This window comes from Lampetra planeri, chromosome 8 (assembly GCF_965212315.1).
Source record: "Lampetra planeri chromosome 8, kcLamPlan1.2.h2, whole genome shotgun sequence".
NCBI classification, from domain to species: domain Eukaryota; kingdom Metazoa; phylum Chordata; class Hyperoartia; order Petromyzontiformes; family Petromyzontidae; genus Lampetra; species Lampetra planeri.
Genome location: NC_136114.1, coordinates 2683739 through 2703926, shown reverse-complemented (window position 1 = coordinate 2703926; position 20188 = coordinate 2683739). Strand labels below are relative to the sequence as shown.

Below are 20188 nucleotides of genomic sequence, written 5' to 3'. Positions count from 1 at the left end.
TTTGTCACACAACAGAACATGCCAATTCGTTACTAGTACAGCACACTGGTGTGTTGGAGAGCAAATCCACAATATTTACAATCTGAGTACAACGTTTCACTAGTAATTACAACTAGCTTCATCAGGTGACAGGCAGATTTGTGGAGAAACCCTCCTGTTTCGTTCCTTAAAAAGAGGGATAGATGTGTGACGTCACTTGTGAGCTCTTCACGTGAAGGAGGGGATTAATGAATGCATATAAATGACAATGGATATCCATTGCCGTTTGGGTTATTCATTTGGTATTCAAGGCACATTAAGCATGCACATTGTTCTTCTACCTCCTGTCGTTTCCGTGAAATAAAATAGCAATACCTGTTACTGTCTGCGTACACGTATTCCCCATTGATGTATGGTGACATGTACAGGCATGCATTTAAACAATGTATTATTTAATGATTCGCTTCGAAGCAGCACTAAGCCTGCAGTTATCCGAACAGCTAAATTTTTTTTTCTCTCAATTTATATAGATTATCTAATTAGTCTTGGCCAGTAGTACCTAGTTTTGCACAGAACTTCAACGTTATCAAAATAAATTGAGTGTCCGTGTTGGCACACGTGTTCTGGCACTGCCGACAGTTGTATTTGGAAGTATTTAATATTTATTTGGTGTTCTTTTAGTCTCGTGCTGATCATTCGTCCTGTCTGCCCAACAAAGCACTTGCCACAAGTGCAATTAATCTGGTACACACGCTACGTATGGTGTGAAATATGTTCAACATACATGCATACACGTTGCTAAAAATGCTAAATGGTTATTTTAAAACGCCATAGATTTCAAGTTTGTTTGAAAATTCTGTCAAAACCATGAAATCTAACTGTTTGAAATAGGCCCATTTCAGTCAGGCAAAGGATAATTTAATGTTGTAATTTAATTGAGAGATAACGTACATGCAGAATACTGTGCAGAATCGCAAAGGTCAGGTTGCTTACCTATCTGCACACATTTGTTTTGCGCCATTCCCATCTCACGTGTGCCATCACTTCAAGTTCTCTGGCTTCTCCTGACAAGAGTAAAATGTAAATGTTCTTTGGCTTTGGTAGCAGTTCGTTGGTGCGTGTCGGTAGACTCTGCACTTTACACACCGCACGTATGGCACACAAATGTGCTACCCATGAAGGCCTTCGGTGAAAAAACAGCAAACTCTTAACACTGGATTACATAGAGGAAATCCAAGGTTGTGGAATAATTAACCTGTACCAATGCTGGTCAGCTGAATATTTGATGTTTGTTGCTTATTATGTGAAGTTTTTTGAATATATATACAATGAATATCTGGCTGCTTAGGCAATCACCGACTTGGTAAAGATCACAATTTGTTTGCGGTCAGTTCACTTGTTCAGTTTATAAATCCTCAATGACAACTGGGAGTTTGAGTGTGCAGCCGAGAAGTTTACCCAGAGATGAATGGCAAAGTCCAGAAATTGAAATTACGAGCCTGAGCACACGAATGGTGGCAAATGTTAGACCAGGAAAATAAACGGTGGACAGCAAGAGCTGAAAGGCCACCAAGATATGATGCAATACTGTGCGCCCAGCTGCCATAGCAACCCTTTACAGGGTTTGATACATTGAGGATATGGTACCGCAATATGTTACTCCTGAAATGTATGTGAGGAATGTTTAACTTATTTCGCACCGTGCGTAGCCAACCACTCTAACCAGAGCTGCGGAGCAAAGGCCAACAAACTAAACACAAAAGGCAGTTCTAGAGGAATGAGTTTTCAATCTAGATGATGATTGAAAAGTGCATAGCTCCAGTGGCTTGCTTTTACCGGAAGGAAGAGCGTTCCAGACGGCCGGCAGAGGCGAATCCGAAAGCGTGCAACACAGCGACCGCCTTTGTTCGATGGCCAGCCAAAAAATTAAATAAGTGCAATGTACCCTCCCCATGTGTATGCGATGATCTGCTGCGGTGTAACCCGCTTCTCGCTCAGGCCCGAGGAGTCGCAGTGCTCGCGGAGGGCAAAGCTACAACAGCCACGACGCCACCGAGTTTCTGACTTTAGTGGACTTCACTGGCAACCCGGCAAATGATGCACGGGGCTTCGTTACCTCGCAGAACGTGACGAACGTACGTACGGCCAGAGCTTCTGTCGTGGCCCTTCCAACCGAACAAGAATTGAGTATTATAAATGTCATAATTGTTGTAAACATTGTACTGACCATAAAAAAACCACACATGGCAGTGTAGAATGCGAATACAGTAATGTGCATTGCGTAATTTGGCTTAATTATAATAATAAACAAATCATGGTTTCACGTTCTTTTGCTTAGGGCACATTCATTTGTTATTTGCAACTAATGTCTCGTATTTTATATACCATGAATTGGAACTGTAAAGGATTTATACGAATTTTATTTCATTTTCGGAGCTGTCAGATTCCTTTGCTGATGTGCACTATATATAAAGATTATGCATAACGTTTGCATTAAATATAGCATATAAATACAGAATGTTAACAATGTATGTAGATTGCAAGTGATATTTGATCCCAACATTAATATAAATTACTCCTTGATTTTTTAATTACTGTAGCCATGTCAAGGGAACATTTTAATCTATTTTAAACATTTTACATCTCAGTTGCTCCAATTATTCCCCCAAAGAATGGGTGTAAAAACACCAGACACCACCAACTGGCCCTACAGATAACCACGAATAAATAAATATATACAGTATATCTCACCAACACATACCGTAGTGTGCATGTTATACACATCTTTGTTGAAGAAGGGTTCAATGAACAGAAGATGTAGGAATAGATGATGATGAAAGGTAGACATGTAGCACACATACTTGTCTGTCATAATCTGCGTGTATATGTGAACATTTCGGACGTCTTGACATTGTTGCTGTGGTTGTATTAGACTGCCAGGAGCAGGAATATTGTAGGCACAACTGTGCCTGGTGTTCACCAATGTGGTGTATCCTACCAAAGTACGTATTGGTCGTGAGCAGGTCGCTAGGTCCATAGCGCAGTGCGTTAACCACTGCAAAAGACAAAGACCCCCCCTGTATAGCCTCAACAGACTGTTGGGGCAAGTGCTGTTAGCGAACACCTATAAAGGCCGGCGCGGCACACGAGGGCGTGGGTGGCTAACACCACGCCCAGCCGCCTTTGTCTCCCGAGTGGCAACATTTACACACCGCACCCGGTACTCATTTTAGGTTGAGTCGACCTGGGAAGGCCCAGGACCGGTTCAAATAATCGTCACTGCCGTTTGCTTTGAGCGGGTATTGAACCCGAGTAGCCAGGTTTGTAGCGCAGTGCGCTAACCACTTGAACCAGCGCAACACACACCAAACAATCTACGGACTTTACTACAAATAAAAAATGTTCGAATAATTTGACTTTGACCCGTTTGATGTTTAATTTCTCACACATCCACAATTTTATTTATGTATGGAATAATTTTTCTGCAAAGTCAACTTTTTAATGTAGAAATAGTGGAAATGAATAGTCAAGTGCCCACATATTTAAACCTTTAACATCGCGTGATCTGGTGGGCTTTTCGTAAGAAAGCGAGCTCATTGTTCATTCCCTTTTCTCCATCTTGTATTCTTTCTCATCTCTCTCTCTTGCTGTACCCATGGGATGCTCGCCCCACGGACGGAGTACTTTCTCACCAATAAGTGACGCTCTCATTAAAAGCGTGATGCATAACAGAGAAGGCTGAAGCTTCCCAGCCACAACTTGGGATCAACTCGAGCAGCCCCAGCTCAGGTAGGGTATTGCCCCCCCCCCCCAAGCGAAGAGGGTGAACACCCCAATGGGTTTTCTGAGCCACGTAGTTAGGGTTTGCTATGTCACCAGGGAAGCCACGGACACCCCTCGAGGCATCTATCTGTAAAATGCGCACTTGTTTGTCCGTCACGCTCTGAATCTAGCAAACGGTACGTTGTAGGAAAAACATTGATTAAGCAAAAACGTGTCTCTTGGCGAGGACATTCCTTAAAAATTGGCACCTTTCCAAATTTTGTCCCTGAAAATTCGAACGAAAACAAATAACGTCCAATACAAAGTCATGGAAGCCAACATATTCCTAAAGAGTGACTCGCATTTTATCAGTACAATCGTCCGAAAGTTGGCTTCCCGATTGACTTGCATTCATACTGCTTCTGTATGACGTCGTCGTCCCGCGGTGATGTCACACGGACAGGACTGAATGACATCGTTAGGACGTCATTGCACTGATTGCAGTGCGCACGTGGCCAAAGAGGGCGTGATGAAATTATATACCACGCAAATGCAAGGTGGCTATGATAATGTGAAAGCCACCTTGGCACACTCGCCGGGAAGGATGCTCGGCGATCTTGCATTGACATGCTAATTTTTGCCTGGCAGCCCTTTGATTGGTGGAAAGCCCACCACTGCCGTGGTTTGCTGCCCACCACTTGCATTGGAATTGGCTGCTGACATTTGGGCTATGTCCATTTTAAACCTTTATTAGCAGTTGCCTTTAGAAGCTAACCCACCTTTTTCTGATGACGACTGCTTGTGTTGCGATCGCAACGTCCTAGTTTTTTTGGTATTTTCTTTGAACCTATCTACGTGACTTTACCGAAAGACCAAAGAATAACTGACTAATACTACTCAATATTTACTGGAAGGCCATGAAGATGCACACGAAGTTGTTTTTTTCTATTTTTGGCAGCATTTTTTTTTTCATCGGGCCCTTGTTATGGACAGCACACACATGTGGCGCTCAGTCAATTTACATACATCAGTTTTTAAGCAGAGTCACAACAGTCAAGCAAGTTATTTAAGGATGTTTGCACCAGACACCACGAGGTGCAATGCAAGGGGTGTGATCCTTCTCATGCAATCATCGCCATCGCTCACGGGGATCAATTTGAGGATGGGCAAAACAATATTTAGCGCGAGTCGATTGGTGATATTGTAACCGTGGTGTGAAGTTGTCATCGCAATGTGCTGCATGTTTGGCTGTTGTGGCTAAAGTGTTAATTGTGTGATCGCCATTGATTACAGAGAAAATTGTATTCAATTATCCAGACTCCATAACTTCAGGTGGGAATTTTCAAGCATTTGCTCTATCTTATGAAGATAGTATGGATATGACTGTGGAATCATTAAAAAAAGTAGGTCACTGTGGTCTGGTGTCACCTTTGCAAATCCCAAAATGTCATAATGAACCATAATTTACAATAATAACAGAATGTAAATGATTACAGTTGATAAGGAGATAACAAATATCACAATCATATCACTTTGTTAAGCAAAGAACACTGACACGAGTACCTATTTATGTATGTTGAACTTCTTTCGCACCATACGTAGCCAACCCTGCTAATTAGAGCCACACGTGCTAATTATATAGTTATACACCGTGGGTCGTTAATTTGATAGCACAAATAATACTTCTAGCTATTGGTAGTAGCTAGTTTCAATTGCTATACTGTTCTTCAATATACATTTTTCATATAAACAAATTCCTGATAGAGACAGTGTGTGTGTGCATGCCACTATATGAGGACTTGTTGCTTTCAAAGGTTTTAATAAATTACAAGTGTTGGCATTTTACCATGTAAAGCTGTTATCTAGTAACAATATGTATTCATTTGTAGTAGAATTCCACGTGAGAAATCTGATAAACTAAAGGGTCTGGTTTAAGCCTATGGGTATGTGACATATGCTATGGGATTGCTTCATAATTACTGGGTGAAATGGTGGCCTTCGTGGCTCGAACCTGTTTGTTTAAGTAATTTAAGGGCTCACTGTAACATTCACTCTTTCCACTGCACCCTTGAGAACACGAGCCCTCGAACATTGCTTTTTCAATTATTCTGCCATGATTTTCCAGCGGCCATTTCATTGCGCGGCGATTAAATTCAAATAAATATTGCCATTGGCCACGGTGAAATGCAGGACAGAAAGAAAAAAAATCTGCTGGTTTCGGGAGAACTTAATTAACATAAATAATAAATATTCGTTTTCAGGAAAATATTGAAATAAAATGTGCTAGCCATAATTGAGGCAATATATAACGCTAATACGTATTTGCATGCGTTTAAAAAAAAAAGTTTATTTTATAGTAAAATGTAGCGATGGATTTTTATTTTCTTCTTTTATCAAGTTGCATTCCGTTTAAGAGCACATTATGTGGAAACAATTGTAATCTGCCTCAGCCGGTATAAACTATCAATTAGTTCGTGATTACACCAGTGGTATTTACATATTTTAGCAATCGTGCAGTGTTATAGACCTCTTTTTTTCTTTGAAATACAAACAAATGTATATCAATACGTGTTTATTTTACAACGTAACATCACCACTCCTCCACCAATGCGGTTGTCCGTATCCCAAGCGCTGGAATGGCAACCACTGAATGCCTCAGTTGCCCCCCCCCCCCCGCTTTGTTTATCAACCTGCTTGCCTGTTTCTTAACCAAGTTCAATCCTGTTTGGGGGTTGACTAAGCCCATCATACCTCTAGGGTTGAGAAAATAAGTACCACTTTATCAATAGTGGTTGTCCTATGGATAGACTTACCCCTGCCATATGATTAAATAATTCCCACCACTGCCTCAGGGCTGTAAACAGGAGATGCACACTGCCTCGATGCTCATTGCAGCAAGAAATCACTTTGACACTCAAAAGCCACGTAAGTTCTACTCAGTCAAGCCCTGAAATCCATTGCCAGCAGTTAATATTCTGATTTAGGCAGATAAAATTTAGTCTCATGCAGAGTACACTCATTAAATAAATGAGGAGGCAATTGAAACTGCAGCTGTTCAAGTCTCCTGTTCAATGTCAAAGCATTTATTCGTTAATGGTTTAACAGGCCACATGTTGCTGATGAGACTCAGTGTAGTTGAGGCCATTTCAGGAAATAAACTTGTTTGTGCAAATGCTCATTAAACATATTGCCTGATTAGCAATCATTAAATTAATGCACCAGATTCAGCCAACAGCTTAAAATGTACAGATATAAGTGCACGTTACATTGCATACATATCTACACGGGTTTAAATGCATAATCAGCTGTGCAGTGTGTGCACAAAGCAGCATGGGTACGTATACTCACAGCACTCTTAAGCTGCCCAGTCCTGCAAAGGAGCTCTTGGGTACATGGGCCAAGTCATTGCCAGCCAATCGCCTGCGACGAGAAAATACACACATGCGATCGAGTTACCGAGTGAGCGGCAGCATGTCTTGGCGAACACTCAATATATACACGGTACCACATATCCAGTTACGTTAGGGTGTATTGGATGTGTCTGCCATTCACCATCAACAGAAAATTATATAAAGTGCGGTTTGTCCAATCGCTTCTTTTTATTCAAAGATGGCAATTAAAAGAGCAAAGACAGTGTAAATGTGTCGAGTGTCGTGTTAACAACCCCCCCCTCCTCATTAAATACAGAAATTCTGCAATTGGAAAGCAGTGCGAGTTCGCTTGGACAACGTGTACATTGACAGCACTCTCACGAACAACACTCCACACAGAATGTTAAGCTCTGACTGTAGGTTTAAAAAACATTAACATTTACAATGTTAATGTTGTTTACAATCTGAGTACTCAGATTGTAAATTAATCGCTATCAGAAGGTTATCAATGTACTCAGATTGTCCATGTTGTCGATTTGCTCTCCAACACACCGGTGTGCTGTACTAGTAACAAATTGGCATGTTCTGTTTACATGACAAACCTTACTAACATGTAATATGGATACCTAATTAATAATGATATGAAGTATATCATTAACTGACGTGAAAACCCCTCAATTTTTTAACATTTTTCTTTTCTTTATGGTTAATACAAAACCATGCCTATATCTCATGGTTCCCACCCCAGGTATTGCAAACAATATCCATTCCTCTAACAAAGGGCAACGCATGCTCGTATCTTCACACTCAGCAGTGTGGCTGCAATCATTTATACAATTGATCATTTCAGCCAGTGACCCTCTTTGATATTTCACAAAAGGGGTTATTCTAATTATCAATTCTTTTAAAATAATATATGTACCACAATTTATTTCAGTAATTAAGCAATTTCTCGACGCGTGCTTTGACTGGATTTCACTCGGTTTAGTGTGCATGCAGCAAAATGAAAAATTGGGTTCTGACTCTCATAATGCTCTTTAATGTATCAAGGACGCAGACATGCGACTAAGTGTTGATAACGTATATTGTGAACAATGTGTAATGAATACGTGTGTTTGCGAGTGTGTTATTACTGTCATCAATCATCATGTCAAATGCTGCAGCTTAGTCAGAGCGGTTTGTAGCACCTGGTCATTTAAAAAAATAACATATACTGTATATGCACGCAAAAACTGATGACCTAATGCCCTTCAAATGCTACGTACCTCTTACTATGTTCGTGACAGTGTGACATGCTGACATGTAAATTATTCTGCACAATCTGGAACGCAGGTGGATGTGTGAAGGTTTTTCTATGATATTTGTTATTTGGGGTTTCATTGACAGGGCAGAGACGTAACTTTCCCCGCAGGCTCTTACGCGTCGGGAGAGTAGGGCCATTTCAAGGGAAGATGAAATATGCAGCTTCAAAAGGGTGTCTGTGATGCAGGAGGGGTCGAGGTGGCTTCACATTGGCTGTGTACACTGCTTGTCACTTCTTGCTGCGATTAAAATGTTCGTTCCAACGAAGGTGCCACAAATTAACAAGCTGAGAGGCCACGATGCAAGATAAATTAAACAAACTCATCAGCAGCACTTGCCTTCATTTTTTTTCTCTTTCACATATAATCGGCGAGGCTTCAGGCAAAGGCCCTTTATGATATGTGATTATATATTTATTTTTTCATTTCCAAGGCAATGTTGTTGACACGTGTGTTGATGTTTGTTTGTTAATTGCAGTGTGACCGAAATTTGTATTCAAGAAATATGATGGTATTTAATCACCACATTTACATACATGTTGTCTATGATATCGATTTTCAGCGTGGAATGTCCCAAAGGTAAATCGTTTCATACTCAAATCGCCCAATGCAGTATTACTTAACCCGTACAGAAAGATACGAGAAATATGTAGCATACAATAGCTCTTGATACCTATGACAAGCTTTTTCCATGTAAATTATCAATGTAATGTTCACTACGCTATATTTTCTTGGCCGATCATGCGAGGGTTTTGTCAATCGTAAATTAATGTCCAAAGGTCTCTTTTGCCAATTACGCTATCCTGGTCTCTTGGGGTCTCACCTCGCTAAACAAATACACTCGCATTATCACGTTCAACGTGTATAGCTTTCACAAATGTAAAAAAAGCAAGATTAGTCAATGGGATTTTTAAGACTAAATGCAATCGGCCAATGTTATTCCATCAAACAAGTCAGGGATGTCATTGAAATATAAAAAAGCATCTTGTATCTCATTGGAAAAGGCAACTATCAAGATGCTAATGTGCTTAATTTTTCAGGCCCTGTATCATGTTGTTCAAAGGGTAATGCAAGGGGGCGCTTGTGGCTGGTAACTTTTAAAAGTGTCATATGATTTCTTTTTTAGTTCTTACTTTTGTTGAGGCAAGTTAACCACTGGTGTTATTTTTTTAGGAAAACCGAACCTCTTTCTAATACAATTATGCTCACTTTTAGATCAGGATCGAGGAACTTGCTCACCTGGTATATTGATCTCTGAATAGCTGACGCCTGCTCATTTTTGCTGCGTCTTTTGAATCGGCGAGACATCTTGCGAATAGTTTCGTGGTGAAAACACGCAACATATTGCACTGCCAGGTGATTAACAGAGCGACTGATGTTCACGTGACCGAATAGTTCACGCGACAGGAATAGTGAGCTCGCCAGTGCAAGTTTATTGACCAGGACGCATGTCACCAATCTGCTGGCAGTGTCTCTTCGCGTGCGTCACTGCGACATTCTGCCGCTCGCACCAAAGGTCCAGGCCGAGCGTTTCTCACAGTGCGTTACCAGAGGGCATATTTATTTTCAGACTCAAGGGCATTACAAGCATTGTCCGTGACATTTTCTTTGGGATGAAAAAAAACTTTGATTCTGGGCTTTCAAAAACAAATACTGCACACTAGAGGTAGCCTCGGGACTTTTGTGTCTTAGTTAAAAGTCAATAGCAGTGCCCCACCTTGAAACCTGGCGGAGTTGAGAAGCAGACAAGAAAGCGGGCAAGATGAAAGATGGTTTGAGGTTATGTTAAACGTCCTTTTTATGATATTTAATAAAGATAGAAATGCCGTGCAGCCACCATGCTCTTTTGCTCCTCTCAGCTGTTTTTTTTGCTGGCGCGTAAACGATCGTATGTTCTGTGATTTGAATGCCATTGTGGGGATTTTGTTGCAACGCCGTGTGACCGAAATACTTTAATCTCACAATTTTGTCCAAACTGCATATATGGTATTCTCATATATTGTGGCTTCTGTCACAGACGATGTTGCCAGATGTGTTCCCCCATACATCGATATACTGTATATGCCAATGAGGTTAGGGCTTCAATCGTTGTCCTCCAGCTTGCTCAACCCAAATGCCTTCCTTGTGGCAAAAAATATCAACGGCAGAAAAGAACGTAACAACTTTTCGTCAATTAAACTTACGAGGGAAAAAACTAGTAAATGGAACTACAGAGTGAACTCAATGACGAGAAAGATTGACAACAAATATGACAGGGAAAGGAACCGATGCAAAATAAGCAAAATGTAATGCCCTTCTCCGGGGCACATTGATGCAATTTCAGTCGTGCCTGCAGGTCGCGTGCACGATGTGTCACAGAGACCGCAGGCGTATTCTCCACACTGCGCTCCTAGTCGCACGGTAAGGTGTGTCTGTGTGAACGCGCGCGCCCGTCTGTGTTTGTGATTTCAAAAGAGACATGGTTGGCTTTTGTTATAAATGAGCTCACTTTTTGGAAAATACGTATTTCCTGCTGTCAAAAAAGACAAACGGCCTGTGCCCATTCACCGTACCGACATAAGGCACAACAAGAAAATACAGCGATATATATTTAATGCAAAAGCTGAGTGTTTTAGACATTAACTCTGCAGCATTGTGGATGTAAAAATGTTCACAAGCGAACACTTGCATGACAATGACAAATCCACGGCTCCAGGAGAATGGAGAAGACATCACGTGAAATGTGTGGATATTGCAGCTGCCTACCAAACGCTTTAGGGTCGTGGGACATCCTGTAAGATCTACATTGTGAGTAGCACAGGATTTTCCCCCTCTAAAGAGCAATGCCTTCTGAAACATTTCCCGCACCTCCAATTAGCACAGTTGGCTACGTGCGGTGTGAAAGAAGTTGAACATACCTACATACATACATAGATTGGCTGCCAACAGACACAAACAATCTAAGCCATGTTACAGATGTAGCAAGGAGCCCATCACTATAGTGAGGTATGCCAATGTCACGGGTAATAGTGGCCTGCGATTATCTCATGAGTGCAAGCCAGAAATAGCGTGGGCCGAACCCACGACCTCCTATATGCCAGGCGAGGAAGTTAACGTCTTGCCACCGTGGTGCCCCAAGAGGCAATGAGGGACACGTGAAATCTCGCCAGTCCTGTTCTATGGTCATGCTCTGTTAGCCCTTTCCAATTCCGATGACATGTGTACGTCATCAGTTTTTCTTCCAATGCCGTGTAAGTCATTGGATCGGAATCAGAAGAAAAACAAAAATAAAATAGCTTTATCGATACATATTCAGGTCAAAAGACATTCCGAGGTTCCCACAAGGGCATGCGGGAGGGCGTGTGGTACAGATTGGCGCCAACTATTAAGTAGTGCGGTCGTGTCGCTAGGGTTCTCGGCGGTGAGTACAACACATTAAATTAATGCTGACCGCTTGCGCATTCCGAGATTCCGTGGTGAACGGGACCCAGCCTGAAACTTGCAGATGTCTCGGAATGTGAAAGGGTTAATGCAATTGTGTTGGTTGAAATTGGAGCCTAACACTCCGTGAACGTTCCTTGTCAGTGTATAATGTGCTAGCTCATTATCTACATGTTGTTTGAAGGTAACTGATAGAATGGTCATCACAGCCTCACAGATCCCCATATAATTTTGGCACACGTAAATGGAGCATGACTTTGCTCTGAATCACCTTTGCCTATAAAACAATAATAATAATACTTATTATCCCACAATCGTGTTTAAATTGGTTGAGCTGTGTTGGTGTTTGCCCGTGTAATTTCAACATTATGGATCATACACTCTGTTAAACACACCTTGTATTCAACAATCTAAAATAGCTAAAACACTGCTGTAGTTAATTATCATCATTCCCAGAAACAACAACAACAAAACTCCACTTCAGTAATGAAAGGTGGGGGAATCATTTTTGTGTTAACAACTTAGTTGTACTCGGGCCATTGTGTGCTGTAAAACAGACACAATGGCCTAGCTATTAATTATTTTAATTTTACCTGGTAAGGCCCACTGAGTTCTATAGCTTTTTTTCAGAAGCAACTTGGCCGTAAATGATAGCTCAACGAAGTGGCTTATCACGTGGACATTTATAGCAGCCAAATACTTTAAACGCATGTTGATTATAAATGTGGAAGGAAAAACCAGAGGACCTGGAGAAAATCCATGCGACCATGGGGAGAGAGACATGAAACAACTTCAATTATACAGAAAGCATCAGGGTCGAGATCGAACCCAGGACCTCCTATATATCAGGCGAGGTCGAATACATCTCGCCACTGTGGCGAATTTACTAATAATACTTTACAATCTTAAGCCACATTTACTTCATAGATCCCAATGCCCTGCATATGGAAAGCAGGGAATAAACCTGCAAGGGAAATGGCCAGAACGAGTTGGACTGAAGGCCAGTTTACAGAGGTGAGTTTTCAAGACGCAACTTAAATAGCTCCAACGACTCTGATTGTCTTTTATTTACCAAAGGCAAAGAGATTCCTAGTCTTGGAGCTGCACTTGCAAAAGCCCGATCCACCCCAGGAACAGAGCCTTGTCTATTCCACAATCAATGTCACTGCTTGGTAATTATGTTAAGGAATTAGCAGGTGGTGAGCATAGTCCAAAGCTATATATTCCTGGGTGCATGATTAATTGTCCCTCCATTTTTCCATTCCTGCATTAGATTTAGCAGGAGTGGAAAGGAACGTAGTTGGCCCCCAGATGTTTGCACGGCTCTATAAGATAAGTCAATTCATTGAACCAAATTCAAACAAGATTTTTTTTATGCAATGCTTATGTTGTATTTTATACGTGCAATGCAATGTCAACATTTCAGCAGAGCCAATTTTGGAAAACAAATTTTGAGATACCCCTAATTGTCACATCACACATTATGCAGCCTTCTCTGAAAATGAGAAGAAATTAATAAATGTGTCCAGTTTCCCACACCGTTCTGCAAACTCAAAGGGGTTGGCGCTACGATATTTGCACAAACGAATTCATGTGTAAACTCCAACGAGGTCCCTGTTATCTTCGGATCGCTTTCTCCTCAGTACCCCAAGGTCAAGGCTCATTTCCTGTGGTGATGATAAGACAATCAGAGTCCTTAGATATATTTGTCTGTCTTGAAAACGCATGTCTTTGAATCGGCCTATCTACAACCCCTTAGTTCTGTTTATTTCCTGCTTTCCATACAGGGTGCATTGGGATCTACGGATTAAATTTGCGTTACAAATGTAAATTATTCTTATTAGTAGATCACGTGGTCACTCACCATACGACCCATTAATAATATCTCCAGTTGCGAAAAGACATTACAACTGATTGGTCACATCTCATGCATTAATTGAATGCAGTGGCTATAGTCAGACGATTAATGAGTTACCTGCCTAGCCTCATAAAGACACAAAGACAAGAAGGGCTTAGGGTTCAGTGCTTAATATACCTACCGTTCAACCAATAAACGGCAGTCTGCACATATCAGGCATCACTCAGCATGGTTCAGGTTCTGTAGCTGATTGGCCACTCCAGAAGGTCAATATCAAAAAGTTGAACCATGTACTTCAATTGCTACAATGATTTCTATATAATTTATGGAAGAAAAAGAGTCAAATTTCCACTGATTTCTGGAAATTTGGGTAATTTTTATTTTTTTATTTTATAAGAACAGTTTCTGCTAACACACAAAAGTGGCCATTGGTATTCTGTGTGAGCCTTTGCAATGTTTTTTTCACGTGAAAATGTGTTTCATACTTGCATTCAACGCAATGTTTTTTTTATTTCCAGGTTCGAGTATATTATATCGTGCATGTTATATTTCTGGCTGCACAGATTTGTCTTTTAACCTGAGAGGTCTGACGATTCCCCCCACCCTCCCCCCGATTTGTGCTGGTCAAGGGTTAGCTTTTGATCCTAGAAACCATATCATTGTCATGTGGTGAATGTAGCGGCCACTGATGGCTGGAGCAGCTCACGTGGACCTTTTACGGTATAAAATCATTGATTAACCGATGCATCATTAAGCATCTACTAAATATGGTTCCAAATCACTGCGTATTGGATGAAGATGATCAGCTGGGCCCACATTCCATTGGCTAACCATAGACGATTGACTCACACAACAAACACCCAATGGGTGCTTACAAAGAACAAAACCTCAACATGTTTTGTTTTCCTGAATTGTATAATCTCCTTTGTATGCCGTATTTTGAACTGTGTGTTCGTTTTAGTATTTTGCGTATCTCAAATTGTATTGATGCAATTGTCTTACATTTGCACGAAAAACGCTCCGTGGCAATGTTATTGTGAACGGCGTGTTGTGATATCAAGTTTTATTGATTGAATACTTTTCATGCCACGATAATGTATTAAATTGACATTATCAACAAGGAAAAAAATAACCCATCAAGACATCACAATACCCCGATCGTTGCCCCTGCGTGAGTGGTGGGGCAGTGAGCACAACCACCTTCCCTTTCTCCTTGTCGTACGCGGATCATCCGTTATCCCCTGTTCCTGTCGCTTGTGCTCTGCACCTGGCTCTTGTTTATTAAATAAATAAGCCCTTAAACATAACATACCATTTTCAAAAAAGGTCACGAAGCCCCAGCAAGAGCTCAAACCAATTTGGCTTTTGTAACATCATCACGAAAAGATGCACCTCCGATTAGCACGGTTGGCTATGGGGTAAAAAAGAGAGATAATCACATTGCAAATCATAGCCCTGGATAAATGTCGAGGCATGACAGCTGTCAAGTTTTTCTCTGCACAATCATATTTGCTATAAAGTGAGCAGCTCTATTATTTACGTGCACATTAATACCTTACACCTTAATTACGTGTGTTGTACGTATGTACTTTGAACTTCTTTTGCAACGTACATAGCCAATTGTGCCGATCGAAGGTGCGTGCTAAGAATTGCCACCAAAGAAGAGGACGCATCCAACAGGAGGGCAAGTGTGGAGATGGAGCGACGAATTGATTCGACGCACAGGAGGGAGCTGGATGGTGGCATCACTAGGGAGGACCTTCATCCAGCAGTGGATCGACCGCGGCCGACAAACGCGACAACCCACACGTGCCGTGGATCACATCACGAGTGATATATTCGTGAGACGTGACGAGAAGGAAACATTGTTGCGGACCAAGCTTCAGGAAGTTTTATACGGAGCGCAGTGCGGGACGTAACAACAATGTGCACAGTAAGTATACGTGCGAATGTGACGTGACGACCTCATGAACTTGATTTCATTGCAGAAAACGATGACAAGGAAGTAGGGTATGTGTAACCATAACCGGATAAGCTGAGTCAAATCGGTAATATGCGCAGACAGTGTAGGGTTGGCCATGATATTTGGTTCACGAACAAGATGCCGTACGTTCACTCAACCAAACATGTAATCATCATGTAATCATCATGTACTCTTAAGAAGTACTGTTTTGAGAGCTGCAATTAGCTAATTTCAACTTTAAAGTATGCTTACAAACAAGTAAAATAATGCACCCTCGGACCTCAAACGCGCAGTTCCTGATTAATCATGGGGCCGGTTTTCTTCGGACAACGTGTGCATGTGTTCACTCGTTAAAGTCCAATTATATTTGATTAAATATGTAAAACAATCCCTCACAGAAAGAACATAGCTTACAGAATTGCGATTTAAATTTGGGGGGAGGGGGGGGCGGTCTGTCCCTACAACACACATGGGTAGAGATTCCCGTAAGCGATTGCTGCTGGGAGCGCCAGAAACACATGGGATGGTCCATTTTTTTTATTTTCTCTTTTTTTTTAAACCTGAGGTCAGCTTTAGGCATTTGGAATCTTCGTTGGTGACCCACGGGGGCAGACCTGGATTCGGCAGGAAGGTGAGGTCGACAATCCTTCAGGGTGGAAAAAATCCTTGAGCTAAACTCCAGATTTCAATCAACAAATTATAACAATTGATCTATTTGGAGGTAAAGGAGGGAATTGATTGCTATCCCAGGACTCCCAGTGTCCATGTCAAGTCTTCTGATCTCCATAGCTCCAAGATGCTTAAATATCCTGATAGGGATGTTCTATCCTCTCCATTTGGGGCGTACAGCCTCTCCATTGGATATCTCCCCTCCCCTCTGGGGATCATGATCCTTCTATCAGATCATATTATCTCATGCCTAAGCCACAGAGGGACAAGGGGATGAAATTTGAATTTCATCCCAATCCCATCCCCATGGGAAATCTTCCCAGTCCCATCTCATCATCCCGTGAGCTTCTCAACAAATATTATGCTCACTTTCTGTGTGTGTGTATATATATATTGAGGTGGCTTAAGGTTCAGAGTAGTAAGCTGGTTCTGCTGGCATCTTGGGTTTGAATCTGGGCAGACACCGATGATTAAAATGGGTTCTGAAATTTTTATGAGTTATAGGGTGTCCACCAAGTCAGCAATGACTGCCAACAAACAAAACAATTCTAATTAATTTAGCTTATCCCAACTTTCATGTTTAAAAATGTAACATTGATTCATGTGCGATTAACTATCTATACAAGACATTAAAAGGTGTGCCACTGTTGTGGATTAACGAGGGCCTATTGAAGTGACCTCACAAGTAGTTATATTTACATCGTTTTCTGGGGCTGATCTCTGATGAGCAGCAATGTACTTCTCCTTGCATGGGATCCTACTTAGTCCATTTAGAAAAGTCTGCTGTATCACTAAATATCTTGTTATATCTCACAATTAATGTTATATTTGAAATGTGGAAAACTGATTCGGTGGCTTCCATATTAAAATCAATCCGGGAGTATCCATTTAAATACAAGAACATGGTCAACCAATAGTAATTTAGTGGATGTGCACGAGCATCATCTTGAACAAAGTGAAATGAAATAATAATGACAAATAAAATAATTCAATTCCATAATTGATTTTCTAACATTGTACGTATCGTAAGAATATGGAAACTTTTTATATTCAGTCAGTCAAACAATCCGGCATAGGCTCATTTATTCCCAGGAATTACACTGCGTATTGCACCCTGCTACCAGTGCCAGCAACAAATCAATCAATCACAATTCAAGGAGCGGAATGAGTACATTGGGATCAATGTTATTGGCTGATTGGTGCCTATTGCACAGTGCAATAACCACAGTGGGGCTGAAACGTTGTAAAGACAAATTATATATTTTTTCAGTGGTTCGTAATGCTTTTTATACATCTTCAGACACAGACAACGGGGGCAATGCAGCTGGCACCTCTGTCTGCCAAGAGGCTGCTATTCACGCTCAGTGCATGATAATTATCGCTAACGATGGAACTCCAAAGCCGGCCAGGAAACAACCAACCTTCTGAGTTGTCACAAAGCACATTGCTAATTTCCCTGCTGCATTACAAACAGCTAGGCACGTTTTATTGCCATGTCCATGCAAGTGTGGAAGCAGCAGTACTTGTTTGTAGCCGGTACATGCCAAGTCTCCATGAAACGTCGAAGTGATTGTCGACCTCTGGTAAGCAAAGGTTACGCGGCAGGTTCTCTGAGTGGTCTTGTAGCGACGCTGCTATTTTAACATCACACAGCCCGTGCCTTTCCGCTCCCAACTTCTCTCTCTCTCACCCTCCTCCCTCTCACACCCCATTGCATGCTTTTGCTGTCCTTTCTGGCAGTGTCTGGGAGATATTCGTATTCATCGAGGAGTAGTTCAGATGATGTCAGTAAATTGCATTCCTATGATTCTAACATGAATTCAGAATCGTATAGGAGGTGCCAACTGCCTGTGCGAGAATCATGCTCAAGCTATGGGGACTAGAACAAAACGGTTATTTACAAATTGCTGTTATGTTTAATTATGTTCAGCTATGCTCGTGTATGTATTGAACTCATGGCATTCGGTCGTGGTGTATACGTTGTACATGTGTGTACAAAGCAATTGTGAGGCTTGTAACAATTCACCCCCCTGGGATCTGATGAATTGTCCGGACGGTGGTTTGCGATTCAATACAAGAAGCAGTTCCATTTTGCCTCATTTAATTTGCCATCTCATTTGTATTTTTTAATGGTGTTTTATCTCTTTTGACACAATTTGTTCACTCCACTATCTAAAATGTAACATTGCCATATAATTTGCAAACAATTGATTCTCAGAACCATGAGTTGATGCATGCAAACCGAGCATATGCATCATCGCAGACCTATGAAATGCTCAATGACATATATTCGAAATGGACATAGCATACAATAATCTGGTACTGTCAACAATTTGTTGGATATTTTCGAAATTCAACAGCTGTGTTGTACACATTCGATGCTTCATTACACTACACAACCACACACGTCACATACACGCCATGCATATTAGGTTGGACACCTTCACATCCGTCATTCCAGAGTGTTAAGGCAATCATGAATTCTCTCGTTGTGATGGCTATTAATCTGGCACATGCAATTTCAGCTTTAGAGCCTCGTAGAGAAGAAAGATCGGCACCTCTCGGGCCAGGGGACAATCATAGGACAAGGTCTTTTTGAATTCCATTTCGTTGCAAACAACGTTTGACCCAAGGCAAAGCACGAGAAGGGGACTCGAGTCAAGGATGTCACGTATCGAACAAGAGAGATGAATGCGAAAGGGTGGGTAGAAGATAAAGGATGGTAACTAAAAGGAAAGGGATAGAAAATGAATGGAAACGTGGGAGCAGAGGGTCACTGAAAGGTGAGGATAGGGAGGAAGGGACCACATAAGGGCCTTGGCGATGCTGCACTAGCAAACGTCCGTTTTCAAAGAGGGCGGGAAGAAGGTTTCACAGTGAGGATGGTCACACAGAAGTCACGTGGTTTACGGGCGGCTTGAGCTGGTTTAGATATTATATAGATGTTTGTCTACATGGACACATTGTGGTGGTAGTGGTGGTGGTATATATTCTATGATGGAGGGTCAGGATTAATTAGAAACCACTGTGGGAATAATTAATATTTGCTCGTAAAAAATGACTGCATTGTTTAACTTTTCACAAATACAATTTTTATTTAAAGCTTTCGTGACTGCAGGGATTCATATTCTTGGTTCTTTCGGTAAAGTCACGTAGAAGGGAAATAATAAAATAAGAAAAATAAAAAAAATATATAATAAATAATTTTAATAATAATTGTACAAGAAATGTGTATTTAATGCCAGTCAGACATCACTCTATAGCGCATGCATGTATAGTCTGTGATGATGCAATTGTTGTATGCGAAATGTAAGCTTATGTTGGGGAGGTGTTCATCTCGCAGCAGATTGCCAATGTGCTGTTGTGTCAGTAAACCAATGAATACGATGAACGCAATTGTATCAACCCATTTACATCTAATGCAATGACATCCGATTTAAATGATAAATATTTTAAAATTGGCACCCAGGATAAAAAAACGTAACTAATCGTAATAATATGCATGATTTGGCAATAATGGATTGGTACATAGAAATCAAATTATACATTGTAAAATTACAAATCCAATTTGACAAGACAAAGGAATAATAGGCTGGCTGTTGGTTAAATCAAACACAATACGTAAATTGAAGAAATAACCTGTGCTTTGTACCAAGTGATGGAAAGTACGTACAGCGCAGTTGGCTACATACGAAAGATGTTCAACATGCATACGTACAATATACGGCGGTAGTGGTGTGAATTTAGGTCGCCATTTGTAGTCTGTGAACATCGTTAGTTTCATGAGAATGTGACCCGAAGAGAACCAAGAGTTTCCAGCACACAGGCCACTGGGCTGGCTTGGCAGCCCAGGAAATGGGCCACT

The 20188-nt window shown here is 41.2% G+C and overlaps 1 protein-coding gene across 2 annotated transcripts in view; it reads right to left on the bottom strand.

Annotated features, from left to right (window-relative positions):
- Window positions 1-20188, bottom strand: part of LOC144720210 (leucine-rich repeat-containing G-protein coupled receptor 5-like) — a 145415-nt gene that overhangs the window by 89487 nt on the left and 35740 nt on the right. For both annotated transcript variants that reach the window (XM_078596724.1, XM_078596725.1), the window contains exon 3: window positions 7090-7161. In XM_078596724.1, coding sequence (XP_078452850.1) covers window positions 7090-7161 — 72 coding nt within the window. The remainder of the gene's footprint in view (window positions 1-7089; window positions 7162-20188) is intronic.